Raw genomic sequence first — 22207 nt, 5'->3', positions numbered from 1 at the left:
AACACACACACACGTGCACATACACACACACACGCACACAAGCAAGGACACACACAAGCACGGACACACACACGCACACAAATGAGTCAAACACTTCTTGAAGCAAACAATTTGGCATTCCTTATTTTTAGAAACTCAATTTCCCACCTCAGTGGTAATTATGTTCCTGCTCACTATGAACTAGCATGATCATTTACCAAAGGAAAAGAGGAACTGGCGTTTAGGTGCAAATGGGTTTGAAAGTTCTCACTTTTCATTAAAAAAAAGAACTCCTCTGAAATCTGCTTTTTTAAATTCAAAGCATGTTTTCTTATCCAGCAAACATACCTGTGAGTAAGCACAAGACTGGAGCAACACTGAGCCGTAATATCTTAAATGCATTTTCGAGGCCAAGGTCAGATGCTGTTCTTCAATATAAGCTCTTCATGCCTGATTGATCAAAACAGATGTTTGCCTCCATAAATGTCTAAGCAAATCAAGCGTTCTATCAGCTACTTTGTGATGAACATGTGACACAAATATGAAGGCCGTATCAATCATTGAATTCATGAGTTGGTTATTAATTCGTGTCGGGAAATGAACCAAAGGCTCGCTGACACCCACTTAAAGCCCCGTTTCCAAGCGATTCAGAGTGAAGTTGTTTCTGAAGGGCACAATAACACATTCGAGTGGAGCTGACAGATCCTCAACAGATGGGTTGATTTGGTTTATACACATGCACAAAGAGAGGGAAAGAATCCCCGTGAAATAATGCAATGGATGAGTGGGATCATTAAGGACATCACAGCATGCAGTGAGAGACATGACGGCACTTCTATACCAACGATTCATGTGAAAACAGGGACTTAGTAAAGTGTGACGTCAATGGTATGAAAAATCCAGGTGATGATTGAAGATGTTGATTAAAAGAAAGAAGTTGCAGCAAGTGTTAGTACAGTCAGTAAGTGATGCAGTCAGTCAAGGTTTATCCAGATATGATTCTACCATGTGTATTAGGAGGTGTACTGACACCACTTTAAGTTTTGTTGCCACTCGGCACATTTAAAATTTGTTGGTTAATGGAGTGCGGTGCCACAGCATAATTATAATGTTAATCAACACATCTGACTGAAAGTAAGAACAGCATCTCCACCAATTAAAAATTCCAAAAGCGTTTTATATTTCGCTGTCATCGCTGGTTTGAGACATCGACTAAATTAATCTGACTTTCTAATTCTGTGTCTGGATAAAGCTCTCAAACAGACTGCGATGAAGCCTGGGCAGCAGATGGAGGGAACGAAGAGGAAAGAAAAACCGAGGTGGCAGCTTCTCGCCGAAAAAACACCGCCGGCGTGGAAGTTAGTCATACTCACACATAAAATGGGCACAGATCGTCCTCAGGTGCACAAGCAGATCTAGAATTTGGAGAGTTGGCTTTTATGCACGGAAGCTAACATACTGCCAAGTTTAGATCAGCAAGCAGAACTTGTGAAATACCACAACCAGTTTCCCTCTAAATAAGTGGAAGGAATGGTGACTCCTTTAATTAAACATGACTTTGGCAGCAATAACAGAAGCTTACTTTGCTTTTAGAATCACTTAATACCACTTTTGATTTGATTGGATTCAGGTTTAGAAAAGCATTGAAGGTTTAGTTAAATTACAACTTCTCTTTACAAAAAGCAAAACCTTGAACAATACCCTGTTTAAAGACAAAATTATGAACATTGTAAGTACAAATACTAATATCAAATGCTTAAAAACGAATATTTGATACATACATAGAATAAATCAACAAATACCGTCTACATTTAAGCAATCCGGATGTTACTGAGGTAGGACCTTGTGGTACACCCCTCGGCCATGACTCGCAAAAGTACAAGGCAGCTCAGCTTGTTTCCATAGTAACACTGAGCAATTCTGAATATCTCATCACCATTTATTAAAAGCAACAAACACTGCCAAAAGACCTTGCTATAGAAATTCAAATCATGTGTGTATAAGATGGAATTGAAAACACAGCTATACAACTAAAGAACTTAAACTCTCAAATGTATTATTGTTAATGCAAACTGGAATGTAAACAACTGCACTGTGAGGGCGAATGTCTCATGCAATAAAACCTGAAACACTAAACAGTAAACGTGAAATCTGACCAGCTGAGTGACAAAATGTTTCAGTCCTAAGCCAGGCTGCCTTTTGCGTTTTGGTGAGGATGGCTGAGCGTGAACAAAGATAATGAAAGTTTATTTGTTTATTTTAATTACTGATCATTACAAATACGCTAGTAGAAAGTTATCACACAGTGAGAAAAGTAGAAATACATGATTTAGGCAATCGTAGCCCTCTGAATTCAAATCAAGTCATGAGCTGCCTTGAGATTCCTACTACTAATGCTACTAGCTCTGGATTATTACTGTCCAGTCATAGTATCTTACCCCAGGTCTGGTCCAATGAGTGAGTGTCTTCTAAGCATGGCCCGAGCCTGAGCGTTGGTCAGGTTGGCTGTGGGCTCCCCATTGATGGCCAGGATGAGATCACCGACACCAAGACGTCCATCACGGCTGATGGACCCGCCATGGATTATACTCCGGATCAGCATTCCCAGACCATCTTTCATGGCGCTTACTGTCATCCCTTTGAGGCAGATTATAAGAAACACTTAAAAACACACCTTAAATAACAGTTTAGACTTTTCACATTTAAGGGCAATCGCAAACTGAACTCCTCAATTAAAGAACAAAACCTAAATTCCATTCAAGAGACCAACTCCGTTTTAAATAAAATGCGACAGAACTTCATAGTTTCACTGACAAATTCAACCTTAAATACATTTATTTCAGAAAAGCAAACGCTCACAGTATTCACAGGTTTGGTGTTCACTTCATTCTCAAGGGAATAACTTCAGAGTGTGGCATAATATATTCATAGATAATAAATCTAAAACACTCAAACTCTTTTACAGCACAGTGTACAGGGGTTCTTTTGCAAAGATCATAAAAATCACAAAAGTATGTTCATCTTTGGAATACCCAAATGTATTTTTGCGGAATTTTTGAATCACACAGGAAACAGAGCCCTTTAAAGGGTATTAAAAAGGCAAAATGAGGTAGTTTCATTTTCAATGTGGCACATGAGGATTACAATTCATAACACCTATTTGTTTTAGAAGTTAAAACTTGGTATTCTCTGAGCTCAACTGTAGTCCCATGGGCAGGTTTTGAAATGCAAATACCCGGTATAGCAATGAAATTACCCTTTCAAACTGGAAAACAGCCAAAAAATCTTTTCTATCATTTCAATTCAAATCTGGCATTCATAAAACATGACACAGAAGGGAAAGGCCAACACGCCTTTCAGTACCGCAAACTCATTTACACTTCTGTGAAGGCTATGGTGAAAATGAATAAATAAATAAAAAAAAACAAATAAAAGAACGTTAAGAAATTAACACAAACCGAGGCTGGAGTTGCCCTTGACAACTGTGATAGTCCTTTCAAAATTGCTCCCTGAGGTCAGCACTTCCTTGTCGCCGTCTTCTGCGGATTCTTTCACGCCATCGTCCTCGTCCTTCAGGGCGATAATTCAACACAGTTATTTGTGACAGTAAATGAAAATACAAGGCAGGATTCCAAACAAAGCAGTGGTCTCTAGAGAAGAAGTGGGTGCGGTGAATGGGCTCTGGGAATGAATTCAAGACAAATATGCTTTGAACTTGAACTGCAGCCTTGAAAGGAGTCTCACAACAGAAAGGAGAGAGGTTAGAAGTTCCCTTCAGAAATTCTAGAGGAAGATCAAGGATGATTATTTTCTAGTGGTTATAATTCACCTTGGCAGTCACTTAGACTCATCACTCATCTTATTCTTCCGTGGGTTAATAATATTTTGAATGCTCACTGATCTATGGTTTGTTAGTAGCTCGCTTATTTTACCTTCAATAAAATCTTTATGTCTCCAATATCTCCAAAAGACAAGGCTGGCTCCTTCTGATAGTGGAGAGACTCCACAGGTTCTTCTGGGATATTTGATCGGGTCCCTAATTCTGCAAACGGGCTGTATGAGTTTGAGCTCTCCACTGGTTCCTCGTTGGTCGAGTGCTCTGCCAGGTACTGATCAGAACCGCTCAGCATGGCATTAAAATCCGGGACGTGACCTCTAAAACTCGGAGGACTGAAGCGTTTCTCCGGAGAGAACGCTTCAGTGTCGTCTGTGAGGCCGGACGGTGCCGCAAAGTGGGGATGTTCCTCCAGCAAGTCCAGGCGAGCTGTCAGCTGCGGTAAAACAAAGCACAGCAGCCGAATGAACGTTCCACTCTGTTAGTGAGACAATTGCCCAGCGGGGGGATTCATCTTGCTCTGTCGCCATCCTGCCCTCCTTGTAATGAGCCATAGAAAAGCCATCAGTGGCCAATAGAGGACAGCAAGAATTACTGGTGATCTTGAGCTTGCCATGTGCAAAATATAGTTTTATTATAACAGCATTTAAGACTTTATTAGAACCAGACTGAGTAGTGATGAATCCCCCCCTGGGAGCCAGAACAGAAGTCTAAATCTTTAGTAAAAAAAAAAAAAAGTTAAAATATGCAAATATGGGACTCAGGAAGCAGACATGAGTAGAGGAGTAAAGCAAGAAAAAGGAGCTTTCATCTTAATAAGGTAACAAATATGGTTTGAACTGGGCTCTTTACAAAGGAGGGCAGGGTACCTACACTTTACAGTAAAAATTCATAGTTTGTAATTTATTCGTGTATGTTTAAGACAACAGAATATCATAGTATATTATCTAATATATCTGTATATGGTATGTATATAGTAAATTCACACCATTAGTGAGTTGTAATAGAATGTTGCAGAATGTGAGTTTTCTCCTCTGGTGTCTGTTAAAATGTATTTCATATGACATTGAACCATCATCATAAAAGCAAATATCAACTATTAAACTCTGACTGTCACGCTCCAGGCATAGCAGAATTAAGCTCAAGATGCCATGAAGGAAACTTTGAAAGTGTATCTATTTCATAGCAATAAAAGATTATGTTGGCCTGGTTTGGTCTGGTGAATTCATCTAATTGGTCACATTACTTCAGAAGGGCACAGTCCTCCTTAGTGCAGAGATACCAGTACCAAGTGCCAAAAAAGAAAGAATTCAATATATTTTGGTCTGGTGTTGAACAGTGCAAGCACAACTGTAATCCATCAGCGACAGACATGAGAAAAAGAGCGGTCACTGCTTCATTGACAGTGACTTGGAAGGTTGTCTTGGTGGGCTCAACACCCGGTTGATCTTTGTGTTGTGGTGTGGACCAGAAAGACTAAACCTTCACCACCATACTCCTTAAAAAAAATACCATTCAGATACTGTCTGCAAGTTTGAAAAGCTGCTCCAGCATTTAATGTCACCAAAGACGATATGAGATTTATCAACACACTTGTTGCCTCTTTCTAAGCTTTGGGGGGAAAACATGTTCATCATCATGAAAAGAACGAGCTGTCTGACCTCAAACAAACATTTGAAATCTGTTTTGTGAAATCCCTCACTAGGAAGGCCCCCCCCAAGTTAAATGGGAGCGTGTCTGTCCCTCTCGGCTGCCTATTATAACATGAACTTCTTAGGAAGGCCCGACAAATGAGGTCAGCTGTGACCTCTGGGGAAACTGGAAGCACACACATACCCCTCGGAAAACTGCTTGTGTGCCCCTTGCTCTTCTTTGTTTATTTTCCTTATAATCTAATATCCATTTGGGGAATTGCTGTTCTTGAGGCACCCTGAGCAACAACAGCAGTCGCAGCTACAATCTTCATATAAGTCAGCAATGTTACTGCCTCGGCAAAGAATAACAAACACTTCTCATGACATTTGGGCTCCCGATAACAGACAAAGAATAATGACTACATGCTGTACAGCTGCTTGTGACAAAGGGCAGTTAGTGTTGCAGTAACATTCAATGAAATGGGGGAGTAATTTTTGGTTCTGATTGTTGCCATACAATGAAAATGGTTGCTTACCTTGGGTGTAGATGAGTGCAGGTAATCCAGGTCTGTGCTGCAGGTGCTTCCATGAAGAGCAATCATGGACGCCTGGAAAGTGTCGTCCTCCATTCCAGAGTAAGTGTGATCCAACACCTTTTCATCAGACAGGTCTGCTTCGCTGGTGTCAATCTGTGATAACGAATGGAAGTAGTATAACCAACCGGGGACGTGAAGCGTGCCGTTATTGTTGAGCAATTTGGTCGTATCCACTGTCAGATAGCTGAATTTACAAAGATATTCTATGACCCTAGCGTCACTACTGGTAAACATATCTAACTGCAAAATAATGCTGTACGGAAGCTGTGAGAGGCAAATGAGAAAGTGTCGAAACACTAGAAAATGGGGTATTGGTGCATTTTAGTCTTTGTTGGTCCAAATGAGTATTGCAAAGACACACACTCATATTAATAAAACTTTTTTTGTGTCACTTTCCTCTCAGGGCATCCGTACTGCAGATATAACAACAACATAGCCCTTAATTAATTGCTTCTATTTATACTGCTCATATATAACTGATGCCTGATTACAAACAACAGACCTCTGTTGGTAGAAAATTAAACAGGAGCAAAATATAACATCTAATGTACAATTTGTTTTCCTTTTCTCAGGATGTTCTGGTTGATTTTTTTCAGTTTTTCCCAAAAGCTAACTGACCAATGCAGGCTCTGCTCGGTAAACGATGCCTTCAGTCAGTCCTTCTTCCTCGCCTTCTTCAACCAAAATACTGTTGAAGTCAAATGAATGGATGGTGGATGATGGAGTTATTTCCTGCTCACCATATGGGTGTGGAGAGTGGGAATATCCACATATTCCCTAGGAAAGTGGAGAAATGCTTTCAGTGTCTCCAGCTTTATGTGATTTTCTTTTCTTGATTTATTGTTTGTGACCAAATCAAGGACAAATAAATTAGTATGGAATGGGGAAAGATGTTAGGAGGTATTGAGACTTTTTAAGGTACTATTCTAGAGTTAAATATTGATCTTGGTGCAAAAGCGTTCAAGCAGAGAAATTCCTCGAAAAAGGCAGATTCATGACTTTTCTGGAATTAACAGAAAATCTCTCTCACATTTCACACGTATATTCTTTAGGAAGAGCTCCTGATATCGATTTATGTGTAAGCATGCAGCCAAGACAGGTATTGGAGGATTATACTTGTCAGACTCAATTTTGAGAAGCAATACAACAAAATACCCCACAGATGAACACTTCTCGTCCTGCAGGAGAGTTGGATAACTCCACAGAGGTTTCCTACAGCTCTGTAATCCAGCTAACCTCGGCAGCCCAGAGGTCTCACTGTGTAATCCAACAGCAGACTCAATACAAGAGAAAAGCATCTCTAAAGCCGAAAGAATGCGGGGCAGTTTTGCAGAGAGAAATGTCCAGTACAAAGAGTACAGGTGCCTGAAGCGATGAACCTGTGGATGGACCCAATATTTTGACAGGTGCCCTGATGTGTTTAAATGTTCAAAGGGGTCTGCGCTTGTGGAAAATTCAATTATATAATAATATGAAACAAAGGGCACGGAACGTTTTAGGCAGGTCGCCTCCTCTGAAAGAACACTGGGTGGAATGCTAAACCATCGAGCCTACCTCCACTACCTTCCCGCATGAAAAATTCAAGCCCTCGTAAGCTGAGCCCTCATGAATGGAAACTGAGACACAGGCTATAAAGATCGACTGACTCACAACCTCACATACATGCAGTGACAAATGCCTGACATGCTGAACAAATTTTCAAAGCAGTACGAATAACACGCTTAGTAAACCTTACCCCAGCGCAATTCACAATCTACCTTTAATATTCACAGGTTCAAGGCACAGAAAGAAAGCAAGAATACTAATTCTCATGCTTACAGGCAGAGGCTTGGCTACTCCAATCTGGACCTTGCCGAGCATGGCGCCCTTCAAGGCCTGGACAGCATCCTCAAGGCTGGCGTTCTCCAGGTTGGTGGCGTTAACGTACATGAGTCGGTCTCCTGGCAGCAGTCTGCCATCCTGCTCCGCTACGCCATTGGGGACCAGAGAGCGAATCACAATCACTGTCTTGGCAGGGTCCAGTGGGTCCTATGGCAGAGCCGGTCCAGGTCGGTGAGAAGAGGTCAGCAGGTAAACTTAGACTTATATAATAATCAAAAGCATAATTTTTGAAGAAATGATATAAAATGCAGATGGAAAAATAAAACAATATGCCAAAAAGTTTAGCAGATTTTAACTATGAATGCTAAGTAATGCTTTCCTGGCCACATAACTAACTGCCTCATACATTTATGATAGAAAAAATAAACTGTAACAAAACTTAAAACAGTAGAAATACATTACTGTAAATAACAACAAAAACAGTTGTCTAATTCATTACAAAGTCCGAGGTAGATTTCCCACCTGGTAGTCCAGAATGCTGAATCCCAATCCCCCTTCTCCTTTTTCAAGCTCGATATTCTGGATCTCCAGCTCCCACATCGCCAAAGGAGATCCTATCGCCTCCTCTGTCACATTATCCTGTGACGCTGCTGCTGCGTTCACCTCTGAGTCTTCAGCAACCAGTATGGCGCTCAGGTCTATTTGTTTCTGAGGAGGAAAAGCCCAAAATCTCTATGTAACAGTATGCCTCCCAACCCAGAGGCTGCTTCCCTCCAGTTGTGTTTCTGGCTCAGGTTTCTGGCAGCGGATAAAAGGGGGAAATCTTTGGGATGCTGGGGCCTTATTACATTATCATAGATAAAGCTGGAGAGATGAAATCCCTTTCCCCCAAAGGGAAGCTGCTTTTGATGTCTCATATCTTGAGCAAATGTTGTTGGCTACTGCCGCTGAGGTATTACCAGAATTGGTCTTAATAAACTTTCCGACTCCCCTGCTTATCGCTAAGTCTTAATCCATCATGGTTGGCAACGTGGAAAGCCAATGGAGCGATTGACAGCCCGGGCTAAGCTAATAACGGTTGATGGGCTATAAAGGAGGAGGAGGAACTAAAGAGTATTGCTCTCCAATCATATTCCCTTGCTTATATGCAGGGGCGGGGAAACATTTTCATGATTCATTACTGCATGTCAAAGAGATGGAGGGAGTCTGACTTTACTTATGCATCATCTGCTGCAATGCTCTTGTCAGTGAAACTGCCTTACTGTTTTTATCCTAAAAGATGGAGAAGATACATTCAAGAAAAACAAAGATGATAGAGCTAAAAATCGAAAACTCTTGCTAAAATCTGAATATTCTAATGTATAGAAATGCAAATGCAGTACCTTTAATTCAGGTGCTGTGACCAAAGCCTCTGACTCTGGTTGAACTGCATCCATGTCAGTCTGCAGGTGAGGGGCGGGCCTACAGCACGTCATGTATACACACAGTGGAAGCTCCTTCAAGATTCTGACTACTTCCTTGTGGGTCTCACCAATTAGGGATATACCATTGACCTGTGACACAAAAATGTTAAAGCAGCGTTACCTGATTTATAAATTGTCCATTTGAGGTCACTGGAACAAGTTGTAAACTCAATACTGACATATTTTCATGCAATCATGTTGTGGTGACAAATGTGTTAGCACATAGTTTTTAGTTTGAGTCGTGTCTCTGGCCACCTGAAAAGTCCAATATTCCCTCTCCCTTTAGCTCTGATCTGGTCTCTACCAACTCCGGAGGGATATACCTGGCTCATTACCTGCTAAATGTTCCACTCTGTACACCCAGTAGCTGTTAACTTTGTCTGATTGCCATTCAGTGTTTCGTAGGTAAGGTACAGTGGACTTTGAGAGTTGTTCTGCAGAACAGCAAAGTTTTGGAATGTGAAAAAACACAAACGACAAACTGAGAAAATCTAAAACTTGGACTGCAGAGTTGGGTTTGTTTGTTTGGGTGTTATACTTAAATTAAATCGGTTCTGGTGGCTGAAATTCAACGTCCTGACACCTAACATACTGTTTTTGCTTTGTGGCTAATCACTGAGGCACTATGATGGACAATCTATGCACATTTAAGTGTGTGTATATAAAGTATATCAAAAACACATACAAAACATACATATAGGAAGTTGAACCTCTGCATGTATTAATGGCAAGATAGCAAATCAAACACACAACGCTGTGGCTAATTAAATACAGGAGCACATACCTCGAGCAGTTCATCTCCACTGAACAGCTTGCCACAGCGACCCACAGGTCCCTCAGGTAGAACAGAGCGGATGTAATGATGCCCACTGCTGGCTTCCAGACTGATGCCCAGGCCACTGTTCTCACTGAACTTCTCCACCTGAGCCACCTGCCATGGAAACAAGGACTTAGATCTCAGGAATAATGTGGAACGTATGGCCACGATAACAGATTATTCCAATGAACGCTCTCTTTTGTTCGATGACTTTTTCTTCATTCAAAGATACCAATTTTGAGCTGCTTATTATAAAGCAAATGCCCAGGAACCAGGTTCTGCTGAGAATAATGTGATGCACGAGAGAAAGGAATTCCCTTTAAAAAGGAAACTTACTACAACTTCATTACTTGGACCCAGAATTTCTTGCCACTTCTTCATTAGCTCTTCCTCTTCAAAGGGCGTCAGCTTCATCGCTTGAAAAACACATTACAAGGTACTTGTGTTAATATACAAAATGTCATAAAAGATGTTTTAAATCATTCACAGCCAACAACGCAATATACCTTTCTGATAAGTCTCTAATGTTTGAAGAAAAAAAAAAAACATCAGCACCTATTTATAAAAAAATAATAATTTTGCTTCTATCTGTGAAGCTAGCAGCAGCAGCCATCAGTCTGCCCTCACAGAGTGTTTTGCCCGTCTGTTTGGTCCTGACAACAATGACCCTTATCTGTCAGATGTACGCCCAGTATCTCTGCTGGTGTGCTTAAAGAGGAATCCCAGCCTCCTACCATGTTTGTCTTCTGTTAGCTGATCCGTGGCTGGGCTGACATCAGATCCTTCACTCTTTGTCTGGAGCGGCTTTTCATCTGTGGTGACTGTAAACACACAATGAGAACCGCAGTGAGACGGGCGGAAGCAGGCAGCGGCACAGACACACGACAGCGTCGGCACACAGCCACCAGAAAAAGTCATCTGTTCTCCTCTAACAGCACACGCATGCCAAAAACATAAATAAACATGGGAAAGTATCTTCTTATGTGATGCTCTGATGCTTACTTGCACCAAATAGTGGTAACATCGATTTCACTTTAGAAGAGGCACCTATCTCATTTCCCAATTTGTCTATCTTGACTTCAAATATCTGCTTAATGAACCCAGTAACTTTTTTTACAACTTCATTAATGTTTTTGGAGTTCCACAGGGCACCAAACTAGTCAACCATGAAATTACTACCCACGCACCCAAGCAAGCCATGGTCTACACTGTAAAACAACAACTTTTAAGTGCAACATAAAATTAATACTAGCTGGTGTGGTACGCTGAGAAGGAACTCAACAAACCCTAACACTGACTTGACAACAATTTAAGTGAGGAGTTACATTTCTTTCTATTGTCACAGCCATTAAATAACCAATTACAACTTTGTACATCAGGAAATTTCTTAATGACTAATTTCCCTGACAACTTAACCGGAATAGTGTAAAGTAAAGGAAGAAAATACTTAAAAAAGCCCAAATTAAGCACAATTTAATCAATAAGGTTAAAGGGGTAATATGTTCTAATTTAATCTAACTAGAATTATCAGCAGAATGTGATGAAATATCAGTTTTGAAGTCAAGTCAAAGACGGCTATGTATTGTGTTGCAGAGATATCTACCGAAGTTAGCACGCTAATCAGCTAGCCCCATGCCCAAGAAACCTCTTTCTCCCAGGGGTCCAAAGCTCCTGTGCTAGCAGTGTGAACACCAACACTCCACCAGTAATCAGCTGCATGGCTAACTGAGCTAACAGTGAAACAACAGCTACAGTCATGGCTGTTTAACATCTTAGACACAACTGTTGACCTATGCTTTTTTGCAGTCTTTTTATAAAAGGTTTTAACATTTAAATTTTAATTATGTAATTTGCAACAAACTAGTATATCTGGGGCCGACAAGCAAGGAAGGGAAGAAACATTTAATCGACTAATGGCGCACCTCCCATGGAGACACACAGATGTGGACTCCTTCCTCTTCATTTATTATCTGTAATTGTTTTGTTTCTGACAGATTTTAAAGCAGCCAAGAAAAAAAACTGGCCTCCTCTGCCTGCCTACAGCTACTTTTCTTCTGCAGGTTTCTGGGCTTTAACTTCCCCGTTGCCAAATCGAATCACTTTCAAGCTCCATCTATCACTATTGACAACTCATGCAAGTTGCTTTTTCTAGCATCTGCAACAGCCCGGAGGTCCTGTCAGTGCAGCTGGACACCAGAATCTTTCTGTTTGCACTCAGTTTAACTTGTTTGATGTGGTGTCATTTATGATGTTGAATAATAAAAATGACAGGTACAAGCACATGCATGCAGGCCTTAGCTGTAACTCAGTTGTCAATTTCTTAGTTGTGTGGATGTCCTGACAAATGTTAGATATCACCGGCTGAGTCACTACTGAATATAATCCAGGGTCTAAACAACAATGGAGGGCTTTGGGTAATTTAAATAGAAGTGTGGTGGTTGGGTCAGTCCAGGCAGTGCATTATTCAAGCAGTGCAATATAATACTATACAGAAACCGTAGTGCTTTAGAAATTGTGCGAAACTTTATTTACATATCTGAGAAAATATTTTGTGGCCTTTGTCAGTGATTATTAATAATGAGTGCATTTTCTCTCTTATTAGGGAAAGATGGGCAGTAATGTGGGCGTACTTGATATTTTTTAACAGGAAAAAAAAAAAAGTAGTAATTAATTTTTCAAAATTCAGATGAGTGTAAAGTCCTTTCTCTGTCCTTCTCTAGCAGAATACACCTACTACATATGTAATAGTGGGCCAACTTTGTCATCCTCAGTTTCCCCTGATGTCCACATTTGGACTGTATTCGAGTATAACTCGAGTTGTTTTTCTTATGCACCGGAGAAACTTCTTGTTCTGTATAATAAATATATTAATAACACTACATTTCCAATTGGAGTCACTTGTCACTGCATTATGAAAACTCCTGTCTGAGTCACATTTAAACATCAAATGACACCTTTTTTGACAGTGACAAGGAATGTGTTTTTGCCTATCCTCATTAAATTCCTCTCACTTTATCCCCCCTACCTTGAGCAGCCTCCTCAGCCTCCATCCTTTCCAACTCTAGCTCCCTCATGACGGTGGTGGTGGTGGGGATGGTGGTGCAAGGAGGCAGGATGGTGACACTGGGGGCCACGGCGGGGGGGATCTCTTCAGGCCTGAAGCCCCGCCGGATCAGCTTAAGGTGGACTGTCTGGCCTGTGTGTCTGAGCACCTCCACTGCCTGTTGATTGGTGTATCCCTGGATGTTAACACCATCAACCTGCAGAGGGCGATCATTTGTGAGCCCATGGATTAAACAAGGGACACTGTGTGCTGGATTGCCCTCTGTATACTGGTTTGACAGAGGTAAAATTGGGTAAGATCATTCAAAGTGATTCAAAACTCAAGCAGGCATAGAAACAGAATGCAATATATTTCAAGCACTGACTTTGTTTGTTTGGATAATTTCTAACACTGTTTATTTTTTTAAGAACTCACAGGCAGTTAAGTGTTTTATTAAGCTCTTCAGTTGGGTCCCAAAGCACATCATCATCTACACTTAAGCTCAACACACACACACAAACACACACACACACACACACACACACACACACACACACACACACACACACACAGACCAGAATAAAACAAGAGTTTGTGAGGACCTTAGAAAACAGAGGGCAGCATTAACTAATGTTTCGGGACTTTTTGATGAATTCACAGGCCAATTTCCTTCAGATTCAAGGACCAACACAAACATATGTTTGTTATGAGAACTAGCAGGGTTCACAGAAGACACTTTAAATATTGTGCGCCTATTTATGTCTATTTTCCAAAACCTTTGAGGGGCATATTTTTTTCCACAAACTTTTAAGAATCCCCAGAAAACCTGTTCAAATGATGCATGAAATTAAACAGTTTTACTTCGGTGTTAATGTCCTGCAGTGATGAAACTAAAATACATGAACTATCAGTTAATTGTGAATTATTCATTATTCATGATAATTTTCCTCCATTGACTAAATGAGTAAATGCGATCATTAGAACAGATTATATAAAACATTCGCTGCATATTTTACCTCATGACACTGAAGACTGAGAAAACAGTAATAGTGAGAAAGAGCGTAATTTGGGTACTTACAGCTATTATCTGGTCTCCAACATGAATACGGCCATCTTGATCTACAGCACTGTCTTTTGTTATGCTCTTAACAAAAATGCCAGAGGGCTCTGAGGAGTCAGTGAAGAGTGGGAAAAAAAAAAGATTAAAGAGATAAGGAACATATGAATCACAAGACCCAAGGAGAAGAGACACAGATGTTTCAGTCTGATGTTAAAATTCTATGTTAGTCGGCATGTTTCATATTACAAATGTCATAAACAATGATGGGATGAGTGCACTTAATAAAGAATGAGGAGTACTTTCTCTCAAAGGAAATTCAGTATTCAGTTAAATCTAAAAAGGTGCAATGTGTAAGAATCTTTGTTCAAAACATTCAATTATTCATTAATATTATATACAGAATGTGAGGAAATAACAGTTTATATGTTAAGTGCACCAAGCTAACTCTGTCCTCCATTTGGTGTAGAACAGGTTGCACACACATGCGTTTATCAATGGGGCTCATGAGGGTCGAGTTTATTGGCCTAAAAACCAAAACAATTAGCTACAAGATGCTAAAATTCTCGAGCTAGACGATAACACTGGGTTCGTCCCATTCATTTTACATATTTGATTCATGGTTTACAGACTAGGAAAATATGAATCATAGCAGCTTAAATGTATTTTTCACACACACATTTGAATGTTCTTCTCTTCTGCTATTCCTCACCTGAATTCTTATCTCCAACATAGCCAGCAATAGTGATTCCCAGTCCCTGGGTGTTCTTGGTAAGGCTCACATCAAATGCTTCAGCATCCTCTTCCTCAAAGTCCTGTGAACAGATTCATGCAAATCACAGGTAAACATTAACCACACACAGGTAAAGGATTATTCTTTTGACAACAGCAGAAAGGCAAGTAATGGCACTTCACATGGTTCACAGAGATACATTTTTCAGCATTGATGATGAGCACTCTAATCCAGGTAGCAACACAGCTAATTTGCAAAATCAACAGGATATGTGCATCATTCACATGAGTCACATAAATTCATTCATGCCTAAACGGGGCTGAGTGTCGAAAATAACCATGGATATAACCACAGTTTCTGATAAAATTCAGCTATATGTGCTCTCCAAAGTGTGAGTCACAGGTGAGTCAATCTGCTATTTCCTACAATTCCATTTATCCTGGCCTGTCAGGTCTATAACAGGATAAAATAGGAGATGAGAGAGCTGAACTGTAGATCTGAAGTGTCTTGTTAAAGGTGTATAACTCGGAGTGTGTGTTGTAAATGGTAACCGATTATTATCTTGATTATTTTCTATAGAGAGACTACTTTCTTATAATGACGCTGCAAATCATGAAATTGATTTGAATGTATAACATTTTGTCATTGTTAGAATATATGAAACATTTCTGTCAAAGTTGTAATTTAAAGTGAAACAGCCTCCTCTCACCTGGTCTTCATTGACAGTAGGCAGCACCACAGGCATGATAGCAGAGACGGAGGGGGTCTCATCCACAGGACCCCTGGTGACCACCAGCTTCACCCTGTTCCCACACTGCCTGAGGACCTGGGCCACCTGCTCACTGCCCATGCCGTACAGATCAGTGTCTCCGATTCTTAGAATATGGTCCCCACTGCGCAGGCGGCCATCCTGTGGGGGAAAAAGTCTGTTTAGCTTCAACAGAAACTCATTATGACACTATTGGTAACAAACAAAAGACAGAGTGACAGTTAATTCTGTGCTTGTCTGCAATGAACTCATTCTCATTATACCTGACTGACAGCAGTCATCTTTCAAAGTGTCATAAAATATTTCAAAAATCATCTTTTTATGAAAATCATTGTATAAACGATGCTAAACTCTTTGAAAAGAAAGCAGACATTACCTGATCAGCTATGCCTCCAGGAAGGATGGTTTTCACAATAACCCCAGTGGTCTTTCCTCCCACGATACCAAAGCCGAGACCAGTGCCATCGTTGACCAGCTCAATCGTCTCCACATGCTGCCACTAAGCACGGGTAAAGAATAAATTAACTTTAGAACAAGAACGGTTTTATTTATACAGCCATACACCGATGTTTGGGTGAGAATGTTTCTATACCGCGCTGGAGTTGGCTGACAGTGTACTTGCAGCGGAGGGTGTGCGGGACACGACAGGACTGGGCAGGTGAGGGATTGGTCCTCTTGCCACCGTGAGCTGCACCCTCTCTGAGGCACTCTGCAGGATGCCTATCGCCTGCTGGTGGGTCACCGTCTGGTCCAGGGGCTGGCCATTGATGGCTAAGATCTGATCAGCTTCTTTGAGCTTCCCATCACTGACGGAGAAAGAAGCATGGACTGTCATCATGTTGTCAAATGGCTTCAGAGCCTCTGAGATTTTAACTAAATCTGCAAGTTATCAAGTTAGTATTGTCGCTTCTTTCCCTCATTTCATACATAGTATGTAAAATAATCATTAATGTTTTGTTTTTTTTCCAAAATTTGTTACATTTATCTATCTATAAATACACGGAACCTCTGTCTGTCTGTCTGTGTGTGTGTGTGTATGTGTGTGTGCCTCAAATATCTCTGCGGATCAGGATCAGACTGACCTGAGAGTTTCAACATGGCTGCTGCGTGGTTCAATGGTGTGATATTTCGCATTTGTTTGGACTGCAGTGATACCGTTAATAAATTATTTCATAAATGCTTTACAAATTCCACGAGCATTGTCCACCGGAGCCACTACAGTCACGTGCGCACCAGAGCCAATCACTGCACACCGTGGCCACGCGCACACCGTGGCCAGGCGCGCACCAGAGCCAATCACTGCAGAGCCCACCGCGACCCCCCACCTTAAGAAACAAGCAGATTTATACCTGCAGCGGCGCGAGCTGGACCGGGATTTTGCGGGCGGTTCGGTCCCGTTCTGTTCTGTTCTGTGCATCTAAACTGACTGTTGTGGATTAATGAGATTAAACGAGTCCGGACCGAGTCTGTTCGGGTCTGAGGAGATCCGGAGACGCGCGGACAACAAAGTGGAATCAGATCTGTGGATGTTCGTGTGTAGCTAGCTACACGGCCCACCTCTCGAGGCGACGGACCGGAAGCATCGGCACGTCCAAAACTGGATCTAGGGTAAATAATGTCCGCCACGCTTTTTCGCGAACATCGCCGTCACGTTTGCTTTGTTTCTGGTGCAGGAAGAAACGGTAAAAACGGGCTTTTGTCACGAAAATGTCCAAGCAGCAAGTTTGGTTGTTGAGGAACAGGAAGTTGTGGGAGGGACCTAGGCGGATGATTGACATGCAACGACGGTCGGTGTGTGTGAGAGTTGAGAGATTTGTGACATTTAGCGTGTTTGGAGTGTGTAGTTAGTGTGTTATGTAGTGTTTGGTGTAGTGGAGTCGTTTTTTTGTTTAATGAGGAGAAGCTGAATGTGGAGCAGGCAGTGCAGCTCTTCATTCAGCTGGAAGGAGCACAGGCAGACCTGAGCATTGCCTGCATTTAAATGTAAATAGTTACATATAACTTTGTAAATCTTTTAAATGTATGCACACATTTAGATAAACAACAGTTTCCTACTCGAATTTCATGTTTTTTTTGTGATTTTAGGTCCATTGTGTTAATACAGTATGTCAAAATAAAAAAAATAACTGTACAGTCACACATGTGAGGTTGTGCTGAAAATAATGACACCAAGTAAATAGCTTTTAAGATGAAATATAATGGCAAAATCAAAAATAGTCAAAAAAAGCCAATTATACCCTGGAATATCAGATTTCACAACAAACCTAAATATCCCTGACGCCCCACCTTCAAACACAGCCTCATTTGGCCATCCATGAAAAAGCTCCTTAACCTCCCACTTTTTTATAGGAGTACACTTTTCTTACGGGCACTGCACTAGTTTGTTAAATTCAAATGAAGCAATCTGCCAAATGTTATAAAACTTTCTGGTATATCGACTTCATTGTGATAAGATTTCAATCACTCTTGAAGTCTCATTGTTCTCATTGCTCTTTGAATGATGGCGTGTGGATTCTTGCATACCTGTGAGCCACACTTCCTGGTTGAATTTCCTGGATAAAAATGCCGAGCTCTCCGCGGTTCTCGCTCTTTAGGCCCACCACACTGAAACCGAGACCTCTTGAAGTCGGCTTCTCCAGCTCTGCGTGGGTCACGATGCGCCCCTGGATCATACACAGATATATGCAGATGGGTTACAGAGGAAAATACACATAGAAGTGTCTTAGTAAAGTGTTGGACCACCACATGCTGCAGGAACTGGAAAGATGGAACGCCATTCTGTCAAAAGATATTCATTCATTTGGTGTTTTGATGATGGTGGTGAAGAGCACGGTCTAACACTGTCTAATGCATGAGCATCACGGTCATCAAATGTGCTTTCGATCAAGATTTTGCGACCATATTTGCTGAAGTCTTTATCATAGATAATGCAATGCAGACGTCACAGTAGACACACTAGTCTGCTGAGCAATCTTTGCGACTGCAGCTCCTGCCATCCATGCCCCTACAGTGAACCCATCTTTCAAAGTCACTTACATCTTTTCTTCCTCCCTTCTTGATCCAACATCAGAGTCAACCATACCAGGCCTGCTCAGCATTTATCCGCCGACAGAGCATGAGTACATGGAGCGAACCTGTATGGAAGTTGTTATGCTACTTGCTATGTTTCTCCACTCACTTGTTCCGGTTTGTTTAATTTGTCACCAGTCTATATATATACAGTGTTGCTCTGTGCTAATTCACTATTGCATCAAAGCCACAGGCAGCCTTTAGAAGTCTATTTGAAGTGCCTCAAGAGAAAAGAACGCAGCATGCAGCCTGCGATTCCCGTCTTTGACTATCTTAGGATATTTGGTTTGAGTTAAAACAAAACAATTCAAGGTGATCTACCTGTTTACAGACGAGGTGCCGATGAGGTGATTTATGTATAAATAAACAAAAAGACATCTATTGGGAATGTCACTATTTTAACTATGTTACAACACTGACATTAAACTAAAGCCGCACACAAACAGCACACTGACTGCCTTGGCTTTGACTTTACCTGTGCCATTGATTGAATAATGTGATCAAATTCTTCAGATGGTGTCTTGCCATTGACAGATGTAGCAGCTGATGTGTCGGAGTAGGAAACATGGCCGCCATTGGGCTTGACTGCAGTGGCGTGTTCACCAACATCACTCCCACGTGGTGCTGGGACACTCCCCTGGAAAAATAAAGAAATGTACACGTTGTGTGACAGGTTTTTTTTTTCCTGGTATGCATTTTCACTTAACACAAGGGTAAAACAATACTTGGTTGGAGGAACTCAATAATCAGATCAAACAAAAAAAAAAGATTGAACTTCTATAAAAGTTGTTTACAATACAGCTTTGGACTTCTACAAAATGCTCCCACAGAGAACAGCAATTACTGGCGCTAATCCAACTAAAAACAATTAAAAACTGGAAGAAAAAAAAAGCATCATGATCTATTCCAACTGTGAACGTCAAAACATTTATCAAATTTAATTTTAGTCACCAAAACCCTGAAGTCTGGGTGTCTGAAACCCCTGGGATGCCAGATAGTTTGTTATCCCACCACGATTAGCTGGATCTATGGCAGCCTAATCCTTCAGGAGATAATGGCTCTTAGCTGATGTTCCAACAATCACAAGGCTCCAAATATAATATTTCTATCATGGTGGGGGGAAAAGCATCACTGGCCATCTGGATGCCTTAATATGCTCGGGTTTTAATTACTGCAATGACTTTACTTGTGTGACAGATGAATTACATGAAAGCGACAACTACATAAAACAGTGTTTTCCCGATTTCATTAGCCAAAGGGCATAATGTTTATGACCATCTGAATTGGATTCAAAAGGACGGACATAATACACAGCAATAATTTCATAAACACTCCATTTGGCATATGGCATTGCCAAGTTAAGCTGTCCTTGTGAACTAGGAAGTTGACTGCACAACTTTCTGAGCCCAGGAAAACATGCACTGTAAATTATGCCTCCTTTATACACAGTCCCAGATTAGTCCAGAGAAACAAAACTCCATTGGACAGGACACATTAGTGCCGCACACAGCAAACAAAACCCTATGGGCCGGGCTAAGTTAGCGTAGCATGCTGCTAAGTTGCTGTCCTCATGCATGAGCTTTGTTAGCTGGGGCCTGGCTAAGAGGATTAAAGTTCCAGTCTGCTTCTTGCACATTTAAGAAATTGTTTCTGCCCCACTTCACACAGCGACCTCTTTCTCATTGGAGAGCGGGGCCTTGTCGCCATAGTTACGTGGGCCCGCGCAAGGCCTAACTAGCAGAGCCAGAAGACGGACAGTGTGTGTGTTTATGCGTCTGGCTTTTGTCTCACAACAAAACATCAAAACGCACCGTCTCTCCAAATTGGTTCTGCTGAAGGGGGTCAGACAAGTGCAGTTGGGTTTGGAAGCTCTATAAAAACATAACACGGACTTGTTGCAGTTTGTGAAATGGGTCGATTTACTATTGTTACAACGTGGAATGGGTCCACATTAAGATCGGAGAGGGACTTTACCATGAATGGCCGCCTGATAAATTTTGCTTAGTAAAACAAATGCACATGTGTCAGCACAGACACACACACACACACACACACACACACACACACACACACACAGGAATGTACCTCTTTTGAAATAAGCTAAATCGCCAGAACACAAAAATGCCAGCAGGGCTTTTATAATCTAAATTCCACAAGGGGTAAAAAAGCTCGAGCATCCCTGCCTCCCACTGCATAGCTCACATATTTTCGTCTCTATTTCTCAAATGCTTGCCCTGGCCCCTTTCCACTGCGACTTAAGAGCTCTTTTCCTTTCCTCTCAAATGTTCAATTCTCAACGGAGGGAATCAGCTTGAAAAAGGGTTCCTGACTTAGACCAACTATCTCTGCTCATGTAGCCATATTATATCTGGCTCGTGTGAACCCTGACAGCAATTTGGCCATAGCAGCAACACTATTGGGGATGGGGATTGAGACAGGGGTGGGGGCGTGTGTCCTGACACGAGCCAAAAGCAGATTCAGTGAGGTCACCTAGGGACCTCTAGTGATAAAGGCAGTAGTGGAGAGAATGGATGATGGAAAGTATTCTAACTTGACATGCAGGTAACGCAGAAGTTTCAATTCAACCTTCTTCTGCTTGATGTTGTGATTATAATGACATAAAGACAACATTTTACAACAATACCCACATGCCCATATGTTCATCAAAGGCATTATTGCTTGCTGCAGTTGTTTTACTTGTCCATACCAGCTGTTAAGAGCTCCCTTTCTCATTTAATTCCACAGTCCTCTTTATGTGCAAAAATGTTCAGCCAAAGCCAAGCCTTCAACAGTATGAGTTAGTCTAATTAAGAGGGTATCTTCCAGGGGTCACATTCTTTTTAGCACGAAATTCCCCCAGTATCAACAGAAGGAATGATTACTGCAACCAGTACCTATGTCAGTGTACATAAGGGCATGCTGGTATCAGCGTGAGATAAATTTGGGTCTGGGTGATGCCTGAAGGCTAGTTGAGGTGTCAACTGGGTCTGCAACTGATGATTATCTCATTGTTGATTCCTCTTTCCATTATTTTTCAGATTAAAGATCCAATATGTAAGAATTAAGCTGAAAACATGAAAAAAAAATGTGTTTAAAAATTGACCACTGAAGTTAGCTTGCTAAGCACCTAGCCCTGCCCCATCCCAGTCAAAAATACTGGTGATGTAAACACCAACACTCCCCCGGTGCCCCGAGCTACCGGTTCTGACTACTAGCTGCTCAGCTAACTGAGCAATCTACACTTACTCTGGAGCCATTTTGAGTCTGAATTCAACAGGTGGCCAATTCTTACATGTTGCACCTTTAACTGATGAGTTGTTTGGTCTATAAAATGTCAAATTGTGAAAAATGTTACTTACTTACTGACATCAAAGAGGAAAGAAACCAGAAA

The 22207-nt window shown here is 41.3% G+C and overlaps 1 protein-coding gene across 12 annotated transcripts in view; it reads right to left on the bottom strand.

Moving 5' to 3' along the window:
- The window catches only part of mpdz (multiple PDZ domain crumbs cell polarity complex component), a 49217-nt gene that overhangs the window by 20870 nt on the left and 6140 nt on the right, over nucleotides 1-22207 (bottom strand). For 9 of the 12 annotated variants that reach the window (XM_030430866.1, XM_030430873.1, XM_030430867.1 and 6 more), the window contains exons 4-23: nucleotides 19292-19453; nucleotides 18271-18410; nucleotides 16340-16553; nucleotides 16124-16246; nucleotides 15688-15888; nucleotides 14958-15060; nucleotides 14267-14355; nucleotides 13171-13405; nucleotides 10880-10966; nucleotides 10482-10561; nucleotides 10113-10259; nucleotides 9248-9418; nucleotides 8388-8573; nucleotides 7863-8072; nucleotides 6663-6821; nucleotides 5985-6137; nucleotides 3912-4250; nucleotides 3438-3549; nucleotides 2418-2616; nucleotides 1353-1394 (exon numbers count right to left, since the gene is read on the bottom strand). In XM_030430866.1, the coding sequence (XP_030286726.1) occupies nucleotides 1353-1394; nucleotides 2418-2616; nucleotides 3438-3549; nucleotides 3912-4250; nucleotides 5985-6137; nucleotides 6663-6821; nucleotides 7863-8072; nucleotides 8388-8573; nucleotides 9248-9418; nucleotides 10113-10259; nucleotides 10482-10561; nucleotides 10880-10966; nucleotides 13171-13405; nucleotides 14267-14355; nucleotides 14958-15060; nucleotides 15688-15888; nucleotides 16124-16246; nucleotides 16340-16553; nucleotides 18271-18410; nucleotides 19292-19453 (3152 nt within the window). The remainder of the gene's footprint in view (nucleotides 1-1352; nucleotides 1395-2417; nucleotides 2617-3437; nucleotides 3550-3911; nucleotides 4251-5984; nucleotides 6138-6662; nucleotides 6822-7862; nucleotides 8073-8387; nucleotides 8574-9247; nucleotides 9419-10112; nucleotides 10260-10481; nucleotides 10562-10879; nucleotides 10967-13170; nucleotides 13406-14266; nucleotides 14356-14957; nucleotides 15061-15687; nucleotides 15889-16123; nucleotides 16247-16339; nucleotides 16554-18270; nucleotides 18411-19291; nucleotides 19454-22207) is intronic. The other 3 variants (XM_030430868.1, XM_030430869.1, XM_030430876.1) reach the window with 3 other exon arrangements.

The sequence above is a fragment of the Sparus aurata genome, chromosome 10 (genome assembly GCF_900880675.1).
Source record: "Sparus aurata chromosome 10, fSpaAur1.1, whole genome shotgun sequence".
Taxonomy (NCBI): Eukaryota; Metazoa; Chordata; class Actinopteri; order Spariformes; family Sparidae; genus Sparus; species Sparus aurata.
Note: the sequence above shows the minus strand (reverse complement) of the source record. Positions and strands in the feature narration are given on the sequence as shown.